Consider the following 19,155-nt stretch of genomic DNA (forward strand, 5'->3'; position numbering starts at 1 on the left):
TTTCTTTGATTATGTAAAATTGATTTGCTCAGCCATAAGATGTTCCTCTTAAGTTTTTTCCCTTTGTAAAGTCCTCTCAAACTTTTAAAATGAAAATGAAGCAAATAGCCTACTTGCCTGTCAGTGGAAGTGGAGTCACTGAAAAGTTTTCAGTATGTATGTGTGTGTGTGAAAGAGAGCTGTGTGACAGCACTGGTCCAGCCCAGTCTTCCAATGAGAGGGAAGGCCTCCGTGGCCTCTCCCCGCCCACGAGGGGAGTGAAGCGGTGGAGATAGAGCAGAGAGTTTCAGTGGAGACGGAAAATACTTTGATTTTCGTCCTCGTTTTCTCCTTAAAGTCGTCCGTCATGATCACATCAAAACTTCCCATCGCTCTGTTTTTAAAACGGAAATGTTTACCATCGAACCTGGTAGCCTCGTTTTAATACCACTATGGATACGTTACGGTGAAAGAAGAAGTTAGAAACTTTCCCATTCCCCGATCCTCGGAGCGCAGCACAATGGACTCCAGACAGAGGAAGCGCTCCGGAGGAGGGAGGCTGTGGAGGATTTGCTTTTATCTAGCTTGCCTCTCCTGTGCGTCCGCTCAGCTCAGCTATTCCGTATCGGAGGAACTAAGCCCGGGCTCTGTCGTTGGGAATATTGCTAAAGATTTGAGTCTCACTGCTCAGCGGATTGATCAGAGAAGGTTGCGGGTGGTCTCGGAGTCCACAACGCAGTACTTTGAGGTAAAGCAGGCGACCGGCGATTTGGTTATTAAACAAAATATTGACAGGGAGCAAATGTGTGAACTAAGTTCAACATGTTCACTACACCTTCAAATACTTATGGAGGATCCTTTAGAAATTCATCGCGTCGTGGTGGACATTCTGGATGTGAATGACAATGCACCGCAGTTTTCTACCAGCAACATTTCTTTGGAGATATCAGAGGCGGCTGCGCCGGGCACGAGGTTCCGTTTGGAGAGCGCACACGACCCAGACGTGGGTACCAACTCGTTACGCACTTACCATCTCGCAGCAAATGACTTTTTTACTTTGAATGTGGAAAGTAAAAGTGACGGCAGCAAATTTCCAGAGCTAGTAGTGGACAAACCTTTGGACAGGGAGACGCAGGCCAAGTTTCGCCTGTTGCTCACTGCTGTAGATGGGGGTCAGCCTGAGAAATCTGGCTCAACACTTCTGCTCATTAAAATTCTGGATGTAAATGACAATGCTCCCGTCTTTGACGAACCGGTAAAGAAAGTTAAGCTATTAGAAAATGTTGCACGGGGCACTTTAGTAACTAAACTGAACGCGACTGACGCGGATTCGGGTAACAATGGAGAAATATCTTTCCTGTTCAGTAAATATACACCGGAACGGGTTCTCAGACTTTTCAGTGTGGATTCTAAAAGTGGGGAGATCCGTGTGAAGGGTGATGTAGATTATGAGAAAGCTACTGCATATCACATCACCGTGCAGGCCAGAGATGGTGGCTCTCCTGCTATGGAGGGCTCCTGTAATGTCATCGTGGACATCATCGATGTGAATGACAACGCACCAGAGGTGACACTGACATCATTGACCAGCCCTATCAGAGAGGACTCTGCACCAGAGACAGTGATAGCGCTCATAAGTGCACGGGATCTGGACGCTGGTGAGAATGGGGAGGTCACATTAACTGTCCAACCAGGTTTGCCATTCAAACTTAATTCAGCTTTTGGCATGCATTACAGCCTCATCACTGCTGGCAACCTGGACCGTGAGACTGTCCCAGAGTACACAGTGGTCATCAGGGCAACTGATGCTGGTTCCCCTTGCCTTTCATCACAAACTACCTTTGTGGTAAAGCTCTCAGATGTAAATGACAATGCTCCCACCTTCTCTCAGCCTTCATACTCTGTGGACATCCCGGAGAACAATGCTCCCAGTGCCCCCATCGCTGTTGTTTCAGCCACTGACCCAGACCTTGGCGACAATGCTCGCATCTCCTACTCCATCCTTCCCAGCATGGTCCAGGGCTCACCTATTGCTTCTTATGTCTACATTAACCCAGAGAGTGGCCACATCTACAGCATGCGCTCTCTGGATCATGAACAGCTTAACGCTTTCCGTATTGAGGTGCAGGCCCGGGATGCTGGGGTGCCCCCACGGACAGCCAACGTCACTGTGCATGTGTTTGTGGTGGATGTGAATGACAATGCACCAGTGATTGTACACCCCTCTTACCCAAAAGACAAAGGATTACACCTCAATGTCCCCCCATCAGCCAGCCCAGGACACTTCATAATTAAACTTGTAGGGATGGATGCAGACAGTGGGCACAATGCATGGCTGTTTTACTCCATCGGCCCTGGACCAAATTCCGGCATGTTCCGTATTGGGGCGCACACCGGGGAGCTCCGCACAACCCACAAGTGGGCTGAGGAGGAAGGGGGCTCAGTTTATGACATTGTGGTCATCATTCAGGACAATGGTGACCCACCAAAGTCCAGTTCTGTGAACATTACAGTAACTGTGGATGAGAAGGGCACAGCCCACGATGCTCCAGCAAGCCCTCGCCACACACCCTTCTACCACCGCACCGGGATGTCGGACATCACCCTGTACCTCATCATCTCTTTAGCCTGTGTATCAGCTGTTTCCTTTATCACCTTTGTCATCCTCATGGTACGCTGCCTAAGGCACCGTGACCCAGGCCTGGGAGGCTCTGACTGCTGCTGCTACGGTCGCCACAGGTCCAGCCGCTATCATCAGAGGCCCAGCAAGGACCTGCACCTGCAGCTCAACACTGATGGACCCATACGTTATATGGAGGTTGTGGGAGGCCCCCAGGAGCCACACACACGCACTTACAGGCCCTGCTATTCCACCATATCCAGCCGAAGTGACTTTGTATTTATGAAGACACCCATGCTGAGTCACAACAACACACTCAACATGACACTCAGCAGGAAGCACCTTATGAACTCAGCCAGTGAGGTGAGGCCTCAAGTGAGAGAGCTGGGATAGCATTTGTGGAATATGCCATGGTGGGATGAGACCAATACATGTGTTTCAGTATGGATGTATGGGATTTGGAGGTGCATAAGTATCTAAAACATTTGTTTCATGTGCAGTTTTGATATTGTGATGGTACATCTGTAAAGGGAGCAGGTTAGTAACATTGTTGTGATGCTTTGACTCCCAACAGTAGAATAATAACCTAGATTTCTTCAGTCACGTAGCTCTGCAGTATTTTAGATGAAACCACATTTGTTTTAGCAGAAGAATCTTCCTACATGGTGAAAAGCTCTTAGAGCTTTGTACACCTACTAGAGGTTTGGGCAGAGTTAAGAGGGTGCTTAATATTTAATCTGACCCAGTGCTAGGAAATGTGGTCACGATCTCTGACTTTCAGTAACTAAACTGGCAGAGAAGAACTGTTCTTTATGGTTAAGAGAGTTGCAGATAGAGAGGAGGAGGCTGAAGATAGCTGAAGAAATGGCAAAGAAAGAGGAAAGGGGGAAACATAAGTGCTTCTAACAGATGGAGAGGAGGAGACAAACAGATGAAAATAGGTCCTGCAGTGTTGGCTCAGTGGAATAGCTGGGAGACAGAGGGGAACAGGATGACAGAGGGAGAGATTGGGGGGGGGGGGGGGGGAGGGGGGGGAAAGGGGCCAAGGAAATAAAATGGTAAGAGGGGTGGGGAAAAGAGTCAAAGAATAAAGCAGTAGCTGAAAAACAGGAATTCATGGGGTCAGTGGCCTGACCCCTGACTTCCTGTTGTCCTCTGAACTTTTGGTGATTGGTTCCAGGACTCAGCATCACATGACTGAGACTGTTTCTCACTGTGCAGCCTTTTCTAATCTTCATGTTTAGAACCTTCTTTCTTATGTGTTCAGAGTTGGGTGTATAGGAGGGAAAACCAATAATCACATGCACACACAACCCATTTAGTGGTTTAATGTGATGGAAGCACTGCCTGGGATAGAAAATGGCTGACAGTGCTCTCACCAGGATGAGTCAATTTTAGGGAATTTGGTGAAAAAAAAAAGTTTTCTCATCCTTACTCCATCCATCCTCAGTCATATCATGTTTAATGTAGAGTTAATAACTCTACATTAAACATGTAGCTGTGATGTTTTGGTGGTAATCATTTCTTCTCCACACAACAGGATGTTTTCCCCTTCAATATAATTTCATTCTCCTGTTTCTCATGAGTCTGTATTACACAGGCTCTCTCTCACCACACCGAATTAGGTTGTCCCTGAGGTCAGTGGGGTACCATCTGTCTCCCTGCTCTGGTGACACGTGTGCAATGAAGACAACAGAGGAAAAGAGGTAGAGGGATAGATAAAGGGAGAGGAAGGATGGCTTTACGCACATGTGCCACAGCGACAGACGGCACAGGCTGTAATGGCTTTAGAGCAGCAGCTATCACTGTGGGTGTTTATGTGCTTGTGCGTGAGATTGTGTGTAAAAAGCATCAGGCACGAGGAGCCCTCCAGTAGTGTGTAATTTTAGCAGGACCCTGGGGCCTTCCCACTGCCCTTCTTTGTATCCTCTGTTCATTTGCAGTGTGCTGTTTTGGCACACTCTCTTTAACTGTGTGCTAACACAGGAAGTTTGGGAAAAATTGGCTCAGGAAAATGACGTGTAATCCTGATATCATGAATCTCACTCACCAAGTTAGCTGCATGTCATCGTAGGGCTCTTTTATCTTTTCAGTTTATCACTTTTCTCATTATCTGAACATTCTCATGACCATGAGTTAGTTTTTCGGTCTTTGAGTCTATGGGAGTTTATAAGGGTTGGCACGTGCATGGAGTTAGGTCGAGTGTTTTGTAAATATACTTTTTTATGGACAATAAAGCTGCACATGTGACAAACCGGCTCATGCAGTTCAGTGAAACTGTCCTCAAGGGTTTTGTCTGTTTAGTCATGATGTTTGTTTAAGGGAAAAGAATATTAAAATCAAGCACTACCCATTATGCTTTTCTCTTGTGTCAGTGCTAAGGTTTTCCCTTATAGTGAACTAATGGTGTAATGGATCCGGCAATTTAGAGGTTAAACATCCTGATTTCCACTGGCCTAATCATTGCCTAGCATTAAAGAACACTGTCTTTGGCAAAAATGTGAGATTTCTGGGAAACAGCATGAGGGAGTGAATGTCACTGTATACTGTATACTGAAGGTTATACTGTATAGTGTGGTGAGTGTGCTAAAGATTATCAGAGCAACAGAATAGAAACAACTTCCTCTTTTGAGCACCAGGTGCAGTTCAGCCATGGTTCTTTTAACACCAATAGGTTTGTGTGTGTGTGTGTGTGTGTGTGTGTGTGTGTGTGTGTGTGTGTGTTGTGTGTGGTTGTGGTGGCGTGCGTGCGTGCGTGTGCGTGCGTGTGCGTGCGTCGTGCGTTAAGGAAACTGGATCTTCTACAAAGAGCACCAGGTGGACCAGGTGATTTTTATATCGATTTTCCTTCTTACACCTGGACAAATATTTGTGTATCATGATAGAAAAGCGGTTAACTACTAAACCAGATGTTTTAGCAAAGTTAACATTCACTTGCTTACAAACATGCTGGATGGGGTCCAGATGTGTCCAGCACATACCCCCTGATGAATTCAGTGCTCAAATAATGAATCTCCATCTCATCTTTAAAGATGATAGTGCTTGAACTGGCACACAGTATGGTGCAGTAGCTAAGGAGCTCAGTCAGGTTGTAATTCACCTGGAGATCCCTCAAAGCTCTTTGGTACAACTTCAAGATGTAAGGGAAGCAGACTGACAGTGTGTAAAGCTTCGAGGCTAGTATGAAAGTCTCTCTATTGGATGAGAATTGAGGCCTACAGAACTGTAAGCCCTTCATCTTTCTACAGTGGCTGAGCATGCCTGGTAGTCTGTCTGACTTTCTCTCTCCCTCTCTCTCCTGCCTTTAAATTTAACTTGCACAGTGACAAAAAAAAATCAACATCTTGGCATTTTGAATACCTTCATCTCATCTTTCTTTGAAGATCCATTGAGTTCAGAGATAATGTAATAAAGAAACAAGCACAGCTAAAGATGCTCAGATAATTGGGGCTATATTCAATTAGATTTTGATCCCTGCATGTCATTAAACCTGGTTTGGGATTTGTTTTTCCTGGCAACTGTTGTTGTATAAACTATCCTAAATTAAGAACTCAGCAACAATTTAACTGTTTGTAGTTCAGTTTAGTGTTTGGAAATTCATCCATTTTACTGAGTTTTTACTTGAGCAGAAGAAAACTGCATTCCTATGGATATTACCTGTCTGCTTCTGATGTGTATGTGCGGCCAAGCTGTTTAACTTAAACTAGCAGTGGGGCCCAATACTCCAGCACAGAGTCTGTTACCCTTTACTCCACATGCATGGAGTGGGATCTGACCTTGGAAATGTCAAGTCTGTGTCTGTAAATGTGTGTGTGGTGAGAACGAGTCACACAGCTGGAACGCTGGGCCTCTCTGCGGATGTTTGCTTCCACTCAGTGCTGATATTTTTCTCTCCCTACCAAAACCGAGACAGACTTAACATGCCCACGCACACATACTCATCTCTGAGTCCATTTTTAGACTCTAAACATCAACGAAGCTCTGCTCTGAAGGAGGATAAGAGTTCAAATTCGTCCTCCTCTTCTCATCCTCATCCACTACGGTTTTATGTTGTAATAATAACAAGTTGTGAGTTCTGGCATTGCAGTTTGTTATGAAAGGGCAAGCAGACTTGTATTCTCTTTATCTGACTCTTTCCCAAGTGTTGAAGACTTGACTGATTGTATTGACTGATCAAGGTGAAACAGTCTCTTTTGTGGACAACATTGAAATGTAATCCTCTGACATTCAATGAACCACAATACTTTCTTTCACTCCCCTATTCAAGTTGTTGTTGAGTTCTTTATATTTCCCTTTTTGCGGGGTGGCGGTCACTTGTTTTGTCCGTGTGAATGCTGAACACTATTTCCCATTTCACTTGTTTCAACAACCCACATTTTTGTTCTTTTTGTGCATTCAATAAGTTCATTTGAGGTTGGTGCATTTGCTGTTTATTTACATATATTTTAATAGTCATTATAGTCACCTATTTGCTCCACAATACTCCTTTTGCATAGGTATTTTTCAGGGATTTTCTCTCTCTGTTTTCTCTCCTGCTCTCTCCTGCTTCTTTCGATGATTCCCTCGGGTAGAACAGCACTTTTAATAATGCAGCACATCATCCTGCTGGCCTCTCTCTCCGGGGAGCTCTTGTGTCGATTAGGCGGCAGAATCTGGAGGCAAGCCAAGGGTCTATTCACCGCATCACTGCACAACAAGAGAGCCTGAGAGAGAGGGAAAAAGCTAGAGAGATGGAAAAGACATGGTGACATGGCCAGTGAGGTAGAGATGGACAAGAGTGCAATGGGCTTGAGGACATTAATAGAGAGCAGCAGAGACATATAGAGATGAGAGAGGCTTTTATCTCTGTTGATCCACCTCCGTAGCCTTATCTCCATGAAGTTTTGGTTTAAAAATAACAAACAGTATTATCTTTCAAGGACTCTCTCTGTGCTCTGCATCTATTAAAATGATTTTTAGAAGAGCCCTATAGTTACTCACTTAACAGTGTGGGAAACTAATCAATCTCTCTCTCAAAACGTCTGGTCAGCACAAGTCACATGTGTCATAGTTTTGTTTTGCCTGCATTTTTTCACTTGTGTTCTGTTAAATTCTGTATTTTAGACAGATTTTTATGTGTATCATGATCCAGTGAGAGAATCCCAGTGAGAGATGCAAGTCCTCTGGATGTCCAGTTCATCTTTTGGCTACACTGGTGCATTTTTCTGGCTCCTTGCTTTGCTGTACAGCTGATTGCCCACTTATGTGATTGTGTAGTTCTCTTTTTGATTCTATCTGCATTTTGTCTTTTATTTATAAGCCCTATTTTATTAGCAGAGCCCTAGTTTGTGTGTTTGTTTATCTGTGTGTCCTCTGCAGCATTTTATGCTCCACAGCACATGGAAAAACATGGATGCCTGAGTACACAGATATTTGATGCCATCTGTAACCCTTTGTTGAGCCTTACTGAAAAAGTGAAGAAGTTTTCTAAATCACAGACTGAGACATAAAAGAATACACACAGACATGAACACCATCACACACAGATGTGCCAGCCACAAAGCCACATCTTATGAACCAAATGGCGCACCCCAAAAACGTGCTGCTACTGTTGTTGCTATGGAACTTGCATTTCATGTTGCATCTTCTGTTCTCTTCACAGCAAAAGCCCCCCAACAATGACTGGCGTTTCACACAGGGACAGAGACCTGGACCTAGTGGGTGAGTAAACTGACACACACACCCACAAATGTCAAGGACACGTTGTGCTGCAAAAGAGCAGCTTATCGTAAAGGCAAAGAGAGTGACGAAGGATAAGGAGTTTTAAAAAAATAGGGAGATGGTTGTGCGTGCTGTAGCCATAAGAATCTGTTGCCTGCAGGGTGCTGATTTTAAAGTACTAATGACATGAAATCATTATGCAACATCACTAGTGAAATTTATGGTTGCATTTTATTGCATGATTCTATTCCATGAGCTCAGATTCCTGATTTACACTCCTGAATGAGCATCTCTGCCTGTTTCCAGGCTGCTTTATAAAATGGCTGCCGCTGCTTCCACTCCCCCTCCCCCTCCCCTCCTGTTCCTCTCCTCTCTGCGCTCTCTGAGCCTGTGCGCCATCACTCAGTACTACTGATGAGGGACGGTGACCAGAGCTAGTGGGGGGATGGGATTGTGTGTTTATCCTTCTTGCTCTCTCTTCTATCTGAGCAGTCGGACTGACTGAAATGTAATTTTTGACATCAGTTATTTACCCATCAAGTGACAACAGATGAATTGTGTTTCTCTATTTCAGTTGTGTGTTATTGAGTGTGTTTGTTGCTATTTGCCCATGTTGTGTGGGCTAAAATGGAGTGCCTGCAGTTACATTTTTCACAGCAACGATTGCACAACACCTTCTGTGAGTCGAAGTTTCTCTCTGAAACATATCAGCTGGGGCAAAAAGCCCCGTTGAGCCAAGTCAGGAAGATGTTAGACACACACATGCACAAGCCACTGCAGTTTTAGAAGACCACTGGGATTACAGATACATTGGACATAATTCATGTCTGTGGTCAATAAAACAAAAACTAACCTCCCATCTCTGGTATTTTAAATTTAAAATACAGACAACATATTTTCCACATAGATCTAGAGCACAATATCTCAGCAATTTCCTTTTTTTACACTAACCCCAACCTTCAGTCAAATACAACATGGTTGTTTCAGCCTGTATAACTTGTTGTGTTTTTAGTCCCCACATGCCATACGGTACACACATACGATGGACGCCGAAGAGTGGGACAAGGTACCAATTTAGACGTAGACATTGTATGGTCCCTTTGTGTCCTTAGTAGCTGATCAGTGTTCAGTTTTCTGTAGTCAATGTTTGGTGAAAGAGCATCCTGATCAGCTGATGAGGGCAGACAGGGGCTAAAATCCTCTAGGTAGTGCACTGCAGTTGAGTGCTGTGCTGTGTGTAGATGTACTTAACCCATAGCTTCTGTTAGTCTCCCTAAAAGTTTGATGGGGTTTGTTGATCGATGTGCGTAGGCCACAATGCCTGCTGTGGCGTAGAAAGGATTGTGACACTTTTGAGTTTGCGTGCAGTGTTTTGTAGATTTGCTATGCCTTGTATGTGTGCTTATTACATATAGTCATTTTAGTCTGAGAGCTCTTGTTTTCTCTCCCTCTAGGGGACTGGCTTACCATGCAGTGTTGCCTTTGATGTTCGTCTGTGATGGTTGTAGCTCAACATCACCACGTGTGGCTTTTTCATGTGATTTATCACCTGGATGACAAAAGATAGAGACAGTGAAAACAGCCATTTGATGATTGATTGCTTTAAAACAGAGAGTAGAGGAAAACACACATTCAGCTCTTGAGGTCAACATGCAGAGGAGACAGATGCCAGCATGTGCACCATGTGACTGGCTTTATCAGCATAAATTAAGGTTTAGGTTACTGTCTGGAAGGTTCTCTGCTAAATCCTTGGAGATAAAACATGTTGCATAAGGTTATAGAGGAAAATTGATAGCAATGTCTGGCCAACCAAGGACATCCCTCTGGACTACAGTTCACAATCTTGCCCACAGGAAGTGATAATCCCAACCACAGGAAGCGTTTAACGCAACCACAGGATGTGATAAGCACAGAGAGACGCTAATTTGGAACAAGTGAAGCATTCCCTTTTATCTTTACTGATGTGAAGAGGCACAAAATGGCTGCCCTGGCTTTACTGACCGTGCTCTTATGCAGCCTGTTTCTCATTGGCTGTCTGGCACAGGACGTACATGTTTCTCTCCCTCAGTCTCTCTCTGGCACTGAAGTGAAAACCACTTCAGAGTTTTGGCTGTGTGATTTGGCAACCTGCTTTTGAACAGAGCCCAGTTTTTGTGTCAGAATTCTTTTTTCACTTTTTCCCCTCATTGTGTCCTTTACTTTCTCTTAACTCCCTTGAGCAGACCAATTTGTCCAAGGGTTTTTTTTAAGTTGGTTGAGTTGTAGTTGTTGTTATCGATATACATACAGTCTTCCTCATGTTATTACTACAGCCTTTGTTAGAAGTAGGACGTAAGAAGTCAGTGTCATTGCAATCCCTAATGTGTCTATGACTGTCCTCTTTGGAGCTCTGCACTCCACCAGAAGCTTTTACCCATGTCCCTGTGGATTAATGATCCTCCACTAAACACCCTCAGGTGGTTTGCTGTTGCCCAAAACAGTCAAATAACAAATGTTGTTACACACACAGACACACAATTCAGAATGTTGAGTGAGAGAGCAGATAAAATCATCGATGTTGTTTTTGCACTGATACAACTGAACAAGCAGTATCCATAGTGTACTGGTAGCATTAAGGTAACTTAATGATAATAATAATACTTCAGTTTCACTGACAACTAAAGCCACCATCTAAAAAGCCAGATTTAGATGTTTTTTAGCACTTTGTGAACAGGAGCAGGGCCAGGATTAAAGTACTGTGACCTAGTGGTCAGTTGTGGAGCTTGTGTTGGTGTGTCACAAGTGTGGGAATGGAAGTAAGTAGGTGAGCATAATAGATCGCAGGTCTGCTTTCTCCTTTGTTGCCCCCACATGCAAATTGCAGACTTTATATAAACAAGCCTTTGAAGGTGAAGTTTGCCCAGATGGAAATGTTCAGTGCTCACTGAGCGTTGCATGTGTGACTATGCAGACAGCTATTTCCTTTAAAGGTGGGATCATTAAATATTTAATCAGATTTACTAGACTGCACAACATTCATGATCATACCAGAGCGAGTGTGAATGTTGTACAGTGTTTACTGTGTGTACAAACTCGCTTACTACTGTGTGTGTCTGTGTGCAGACACATTTGTACATTCCTTAACAAGAGTGTGTTTGAAAGTGTGTGTTTGTTTGCGACACACCCTGTTTTGTAAACTCTACATGGTCCTTGTTATCCTTGCTGAGTTCTCCTCAGGCTGTGTACCTCGCCATCAGCTGCTTTGCCTTTACATCATAAACCACCAACTGTCAAACCAATGAGCTAAACACACACACATACACACACTCTACAAGACAAACCACCAGGTATTTACACTTGCTCTCCTCTTGTTTTCGCCACAGGGCAACTGGAGGACCTGAGGTTGCCATGGGAACTGGCCCCTGGCCCCAGCCCCCTACTGAAGCTGAGCAGCTCCAGGCCCTGATGGCTGCAGCCAACGGTGAGTCCTATACCTCATCGCCATTTTCCTCCCTATCAATTCATCTTCTCTTTTCTAAACCAATTTCTATCTGTTTATCAGATCAGTCAGTGTGCGTGGGCAGTGGTTGTTTATTTAGGTTCCTGCTTGTTTGGAGGGCAACTAGCCAGATTTACTTATTGATAAACTCCTCTCTGCCCACATTGATGTTTCCATGTTGTGACTGTGTCCAAGCAAATCATCCAGAGGAAGACACAGATGATATTCAGACAGTGAATATAGCTACCTGCAGTTCTTCAGATAAACAGTACAGTTGATGTGGTGAATTCAACAACATCACAGGGATGCATGTTTCCACTCATACACATTGATCACATGCATTAACCTTCAGGCTCCTACACAACCAAAGATTCCCATATTGCACAACACATGTGCAACTCCTCCTCCTGCTCTCCTACCCCTCTGCTCCTGCAGTGACGGCCTAACCAGCACTGAGGGGACACACTCACAGTGACTCATCTTTGGGCTGTTACTATGGAAGCCTTCGTAATCACATGGAAAAATACACAAAAAATTGGCTTTGAAAGCAGGCACAGACTATAATGACAGGCAAACACAAAACAACACAGAAATGAAGGAGGCACAAATTCAACAAGATTTATTGCCAAATAGAGTCAGGTCATTGTTTCCACTGTTATTTTAACTACTGACACATCACATGCTCACTCTGCCCTCCTCTTGGACACTGCACCGGACGTTGTGTGGAATTTTTCCTCGGAGTGAACAGAGAGAAAAAATTCTCTGTCTTGGTCTGAGTGGTAACCTGCATGTCAGCACAAAGTTAGACAGAACACACAGTTAGTGTCATCAGGAAAGACAGAAACAGTGCATGCGATAAATACTGAAGGTCGTGTCTCCTCTATGTTTAATGTCATTGTGTTGATAAAGATGATGCTGGAGAAATTCCACAATTAATTAAAGCACTGAGTGGGAGCAGAAAGTGTAGTAAAAAACAGTTTTCAGTATAAAGCCAGAACAGTTAGCATGTCAGTTTTCCTTGTACATATGTGTGTTTATATAGGCTGAGAGGAACTACAGGATGGGGGAGGGAGCGTTTGTGTCTCTGGCTCTGCAATGCAGGGGCTGTGGGAGAATTATGAGCTTAGCAGCTACGTCATTCACACAGACTCAGGGCATGTGTGACAGAAAACCAGAAACACAGAGGAGTATGCTGGGGAGACTGTTTCATCATTCCTGTAAAAAAAAAAAAAAAAAATCTGCACGCACTGAACCATGTTGTAACATCTCTTCTGCCTCTTTTGCTCATATTTTTTCTAATCATGCCCTTGGTTTTTAGTTAGCTTACAACAACCTTGTGTTTTTGCCTGAGTGTGTTTGAATTAAATCTAATGTTCACACTGAATCTACCTTTAATCAAGTACCTTATACCTTATAAAAGCTATAACAGTAGTTTTGTCTCCTTTTATGACCTCTTTTCATTTCTCAACCTCCGTGTAACACTGTCATACTAAAAACCTTCAAATTCTTGTTTTCTAACAAGTTTCATCCCTCTCTCCTTCTCCCTCCTCACCCCTTATTCCCCCACTCTGTCTCTCTTCCCCCCAGAAGTGAGTGAGGCTACGGCCACCCTGGGGCCTGGCACCATGGGCCTTAGCACCCGCTACAGTCCCCAGTTCACTCTGCAGCACGTGCCTGACTACCGCCAGAACGTCTACATCCCCGGCAGCACTGCCACCCTCACCTCCAACCCCCAGCAGCAGCAGGCCACAGCCCAGCAGGCCACCCAGCAGGCCCTGCCCCCGCCCCAGGCCTCAGCCCAGCCCGAGCCCCCCAAGGCCGCCCAGACCCCTGCCTCCAAGAAGAAGTCCACCAAGAAGGAGAAGAAGTAGATTCTGGACGGAGAGAGGTAGAGGAATGATAAACCTGGCCTGATCTGATGAGAAATTCAACCCCCCATATCCCCCCATTAGGTATCTGACTGCTCTGCTGTCACTCATGCTAGCCACGGTCTAAATATTGACAGCAAATCTTTTGGCCGCACGGACGATGTTGATGGTTCTTTGAAAGAGTGTCTTGAAGAATCTGAATGTGTTCAAGGCTGTTGCTGGTGTTGGTAACCTGTGCTGTGCTAAAAGTCTGGTATTGCTCATGTAATCTTTGTTGGTAGATATTTTTGGCAGGGTATGGGGGGTTATTGTGATTTTGGTTTTTTTTTTTGGTTTTTTTTGGCATACTCAAATGAACTTGGACAAAGAGATTCAGTGTAACGAACCTTGCTGGAATGACAAGGCTTTACGCAGTGATGTATTAAGAGATGAAATGTTAATGTCTTTCATGTTGGAGTTATTGTCCTCTTTCCCTGAGGTGGGAATTCAGCTATTGTAAAGTACGCTAGTTGCCATCCATTAGATTCCTATATAGGGTCAGCCTCGCAGGGTCTTAAAGCATAAGTCCTGTGGCTATAAGGCTGTTGTTTGACAGGTATTACAAACTCTTCTGCATGCTCTTTAAGGTTCAAACCACATATACTAGTTTAGAGTTGCAAACTATGCATTGCAAAAGCAAAGAGGAGGACATCCTGAATCTATTATCCTCCCTCCAATCGCAGGTCAATATAATGCACATGTAGCATTTACTTGACACAAAATGAAAATTACTTTTGTAATCATAGTTTAAAAGATAAGATTTAAATCTCCTGTTATTTTTATGACCTGAGCATGCACCCAGAGGAAGGGCTGGCAGAGGGTGGAGTGGCACGGCATTGTGTCGTGGAGTCATGAGCCATGCTGTCCATGCAGGTGGTATAGCAGCAGGGACTGGCTTCTTGTATAACAGCTCCAGATGGGCACAGACATGTCCCGCACCCTCTACTGTCCCCTCCTCATACCCAGCTCGTGTCCTCCCCTCACTCACTACCCCACGTTGAGAGCCAAACAAAGAGAAATGCACTGTTCATATTCTGAAGTTGAGATGATGTAGGGGTAGTAAATCACTTTGGTCTTTAGGGAAACACGTAGATGTGGTAAACTTAAGTGCTTAGGAGTTTCTAGACACTTTGCAGGCCTCTAGGGCCTCGATGGAGTATTTCCCCTCACTATCCTGAAGTGCTGAAGAAACTTATTGATGTGACACAGTAACGTTTTTTTTTAATTTGGGAGATAATGATTCAATAGCATAGAGGAACTGTTTGTATAAGAAATGAAGTCTTTACTTTGCCGTCCATCTGTCTGTCAGGCTCTTGGCCAGATACAACTGCATGAGACATGGCAGCTTGCAGGCTGGGTCGGGGGAGTGGAGGGGGTTGTGGTTAAGGGTAAACAGATTGAGGTGGCACCATTACATCAATAAAGGGGGTGGGGAACACCCATGGCTCTTACCCACTGAATGTACAGAGGAACCACTGTTGACCCACCCACCCCCTAAACTTTCTCTAATGCACTGACCCAGGTAGAGGTCAACAGAGCCAAGCACAGCTGTCCCTGTTGGTGAGGAGACGCCACTCGAGAGCCCTTTGAAATATCCTCCTCCACTGAAATCAATGGGAAACCTTAACCTCTCTACCACTCACCTCTTCCCTTCACTCCCTGGTCCTGTGAGGCTCTTCCCCACTGTAAATAAACTCAAGTCCTGTCGATGGTATGAGCCAGTTGTTTGTATAGTAGGGACCACGTCCAGCATTTTCAAAATAAAAGTCCCTCTCCACAAGGCGTGGCTTACTACTGGAATGTGTTGCATTTTGTTTTTCAAGAAAAATAAGAAAACCACAGTTTGAAAAAAAAAATCAATAATGAATAAAAATCTGAGATGTTCTTCAACAGTTTGTGTTGCAATGTAGTAACTAAGCACCATGGAAGCCAACTAACTCTTCAGTGTAAATAAATGAATTAAAGATAACTTTAGATAAGTAAACAAAGTGACACACGTAGACTAGTTAACTTGTGATATGTGTTGCGCATATTTTTGTGTTCATTTTCTCTCTACTATCTTTTATCACCCTGTAAAGAAAACAAAAAAATATGGAAATGTTTCTATCCTTCTGTAACCTCTTAATGTTCTTTTGCGGTGATTTTATCCTGTGCATTTGTGAAAGAATGCCTCTCATTCTCTTTCTGTCCATATGAACAAATGATTATAAATATTATATATGTGTAAGTCCGTCTGCTGCTGAATTAATACTGCTCTATCCTGCTGTATTATCTTTCTTATCAAATGCTTAGCCCCCACGCTATACCCCTGTGTTACTCTTATTTTTATGCTAATATTTATATTGCTGTTTTATTTTCTCTTGGACACTGACATTTCAAATAAAAAGATTCTGAAATCATTAAAAAAAATATTGTCTATGTCATTTGTTTTCTGCTAATGTGTATTTCTCCTTTATTAACATAAAGGCTACTGATTTCTAGTTAGTTAAATCTGTGCATCATTTACACTACCAGTAAGATCTGTGAAACCTGTGAAAAGCATTACATGCTGTAAGAGCCAGTGTGCTGTGCATTAAGAAGCTTTCTTCTCTTGGGTTTTTTTTGTTTGTGTGACCCACATTCAGCAGGACTGCAGCACTCCCAAAGAAGCTTTGCTCCTGGTCCTCATCCATTGCAGGTGATCTTTGTGGCTGCGAGGCAGATAAAAGAGAGTTGGTTTTAGTTCAAAATGAACATAGACTTTGCTCCTCTTAAATACTGTTCACTCATTACATGATAAATGGGAGTACAACTTTATTGCAATGCTACTTTTGCTGATAGAATGATCCACTACTATATCAAATATAATGAGTCTAATTAAGTTTAATTGACTGAATTTCCCATTTAAACATCACTGCAGCAAGAAAATGATTTAAATAAAAGGATTAACCTGAGCAGGAAAAAATTGTATTATATATTAATTGTACATCATGTACTTTATATACTGTATTGTATATTTTATATAATATTTTATTTCAACAATGAAAACATAGTAGCACAGATAATACAGGAAAGATGCTTCCACTGTTTTAGGTGCTTGGTACAAACATGTAACCCAATTTGTTTACATAGTAAACTGGCTTCAAACCTTTTTCAAAACAAAGAACAGCAATGACTGATTGTACAACACCTGATCTTACATTATGTGATATCTGCTGTTGTCTAAATATAGAAAACAGACTAACAAAGCATTAGGAAAAAATAAAACAGTATTAAAATAAAACATGTCTTTATTTATATAACTCACTCTACCTAAACTCAATGTCTTCTCCTCTAGCTCATCATACCAGAGCTTATTTTTCCTCTCAGGGACTACAGGGAACATGGTAGCCAGCTCAGGCTCTTTGTGCCTTTCACAAGGTCTTACACAATAACATACGTCCCTATAAATAGCCCATGGGAGACGTCACTAAGCAAAACAAAAGGAGCAGGCTTTAACTCACTGCTGCAGATGTTGGGGGATGGAAGGAGCGACTGTTGAGCTGGAGGGATGGAGAAGATGAGAGTGTTGCTCATGAATCTGGCGTGACGTCCATTCTAATGCCAGCTAATGCAGGTTTTCTAACGTAAGGCTGCTGCTTGAAGATTATACAAGAGCTATGAGACATCTAAGAATAAAGATGATTTCAATCATATCTAATAATTTTTCTTATTAAGCTCTTTTAGATGAAATTTTAACATGACAATCCATTTGTTCACACAGCAGCATTCCAACATCAAACACTGCAGATTCACATACCCAAAATGGCTGACTCCTCTCCCTTCCTTCTCTTGTTGTATCATGTGGTTGCTATGGCAACCGTCAGCCCCAGCACTGGATGCTTTTCTCTTGTTCTCCACATCTTCATCACAGATCTGTGCAGTGGCCATTATTGGCTCTGCTCAGGACCTGGCTGAGCTGAATGACCTGCAGGAAGACAAACATGTTCGGCCACTTGTCAAACCTGGCAACACAGAGAAGAGACATATGCAGGAAACATGGCAGAGCCCAGCAGAGAATATCCCACACACAGACTCAAGTGGATGAGTCAGAGGTAATAATGCGCTATGGGTTTGTCCCAGTTTGATTCACTGGAGGTTTACAGGGTGAGCTTCCATTTGAGAGCTATTCTAATTGTGAGTAACAATCAACGGAAATTTCAATATTATTCATGTGTATATAATGCATAATGTATGGGTATGGTACTTTTGCCAGCTGATGTTTGTCATACTGTGACTCACAGAGACTCTTGATGTCCTCACTGTCCCCATGTGTCACCCATTTCCTGGAGGGGAGACCCAACAGAATGGGGAGATTGTTCTTTTATTGCCCCCCCCCTCCTTTTTGCTTAATTAAGCACATTCCTGTTGATTATACACACATACACACACACACACACACACACACACACACACACACACACACACACACACACACACACACACACACACANCACACACACACACACACACACACACACACACAGATGTACACAATAGTGTCACAGTCTTACATAGGCAAAAACCTTCAAACCAGTGATATATAGCAGGGTTGTCCAGTAAGGGGAAGCTGTAGCAGACTGCAACTTGACAATGGACTGCCTGTGTGTGATAATACCATTAGTCAGCCAGGACACAAGACAGAATAACAGGCATCGTCACATCCTGAATGTGAAACATGTACATGCAGGCAGCCATGTGGCAGCCCACGAACACACAGTCAGTCAGTGAAGAAGTCAGACATTCAAACACACACTTAAACAGTCTCATATTCAAATGTATACTAACTTGACTAAGAATAGTGGGAGAGAAAGCAGAGCTGCCACTCTTTTCTCTCAGTGTGTGAGCTGCCAGGAACTTCCAGCGAGAGGAAACAAGGATCTCATTTCATGCTGAGGAGGATCACCCCTGATCCATGTGGGAAAAGAGCAGGACATGACGTAACAGGCTACTTGTGGCGGGACAGGAAGTGAGTTTCCGCGCCTCTTTTACTCTTATTTCCCTTCTCAGTAGTTCAGCGAAGGGAAGTACCCCCCACCACCACCACCCCCTCATCCTCCTTCACTGACTTCCTCTCTTCTTCCTACCCTGGCGCCCCCCTCCCGCTCACACCCTTCTTCCTCCCATCCTGCAGCTGTCTCTGCAGTGTATATAGGGTCACCAACACATGTTGAAGGACAGAGCTCTGCTCTGTGGATATGCTCACTGGAAGCACAGCAGAGATAAAGACCAGTTTAATCTGGACTTTAGCAGGGAAGAACGTTGGGATGATATGTATATATTTACAACACCACAAATTAAGTGGAGCTGAAATCCAAGTGACACACTAAATGGAGATTACGTTTGAAAGTTTAAAAGACCCTTAGGCAGGCAGCAGTGAGTTAATATGATTTATTCTCATGCAGTGCAGGGGACAGACAGATAGGGACACCACTGTTTTTTGGACAGATGTT

General features: G+C 43.6%; 1 protein-coding gene and 1 long non-coding RNA gene across 5 annotated transcripts; one reads left to right on the top strand and one right to left on the bottom strand.

The window, feature by feature from the left end:
• The first annotated feature begins 270 nt into the window (after positions 1–270).
• On the top strand, positions 271–15,540 carry LOC111232396 (protocadherin gamma-C5-like). Of its 4 annotated transcripts, none has more exons than XM_022759896.1 (5): positions 271–2,962; positions 8,241–8,299; positions 9,312–9,365; positions 11,662–11,759; positions 13,365–15,540. In XM_022759896.1, exons 1-5 carry the CDS (start codon positions 500–502, stop codon positions 13,646–13,648), a joined length of 2,958 nt encoding a protein of 985 aa, XP_022615617.1. In that variant the 5' UTR covers positions 271–499; the 3' UTR covers positions 13,649–15,540. The 4 variants fall into 4 exon arrangements, with proteins under 4 accessions (XP_022615617.1, XP_022615618.1, XP_022615619.1 ...); XM_022759897.1 differs by having other exon boundaries at positions 13,368–15,540; XM_022759898.1 differs by lacking the exon at positions 9,312–9,365.
• LOC111232402 lies at positions 12,419–18,596 on the bottom strand. Its single transcript, XR_002665546.1, has 5 exons — positions 18,491–18,596; positions 17,463–17,630; positions 17,167–17,205; positions 16,303–16,374; positions 12,419–12,561 (listed from the first exon to the last, which is right to left on the bottom strand). It is a non-coding gene; the product is annotated as an uncharacterized LOC111232402 (long non-coding RNA).
• Positions 18,597–19,155: the final 559 nt, after the last annotated feature.

This window comes from Seriola dumerili, unplaced genomic scaffold, assembly GCF_002260705.1.
Source record: "Seriola dumerili isolate Sdu_G_001 unplaced genomic scaffold, Sdu_1.0 BDQW01000331.1, whole genome shotgun sequence".
NCBI classification, from domain to species: Eukaryota; Metazoa; Chordata; class Actinopteri; order Carangiformes; family Carangidae; genus Seriola; species Seriola dumerili.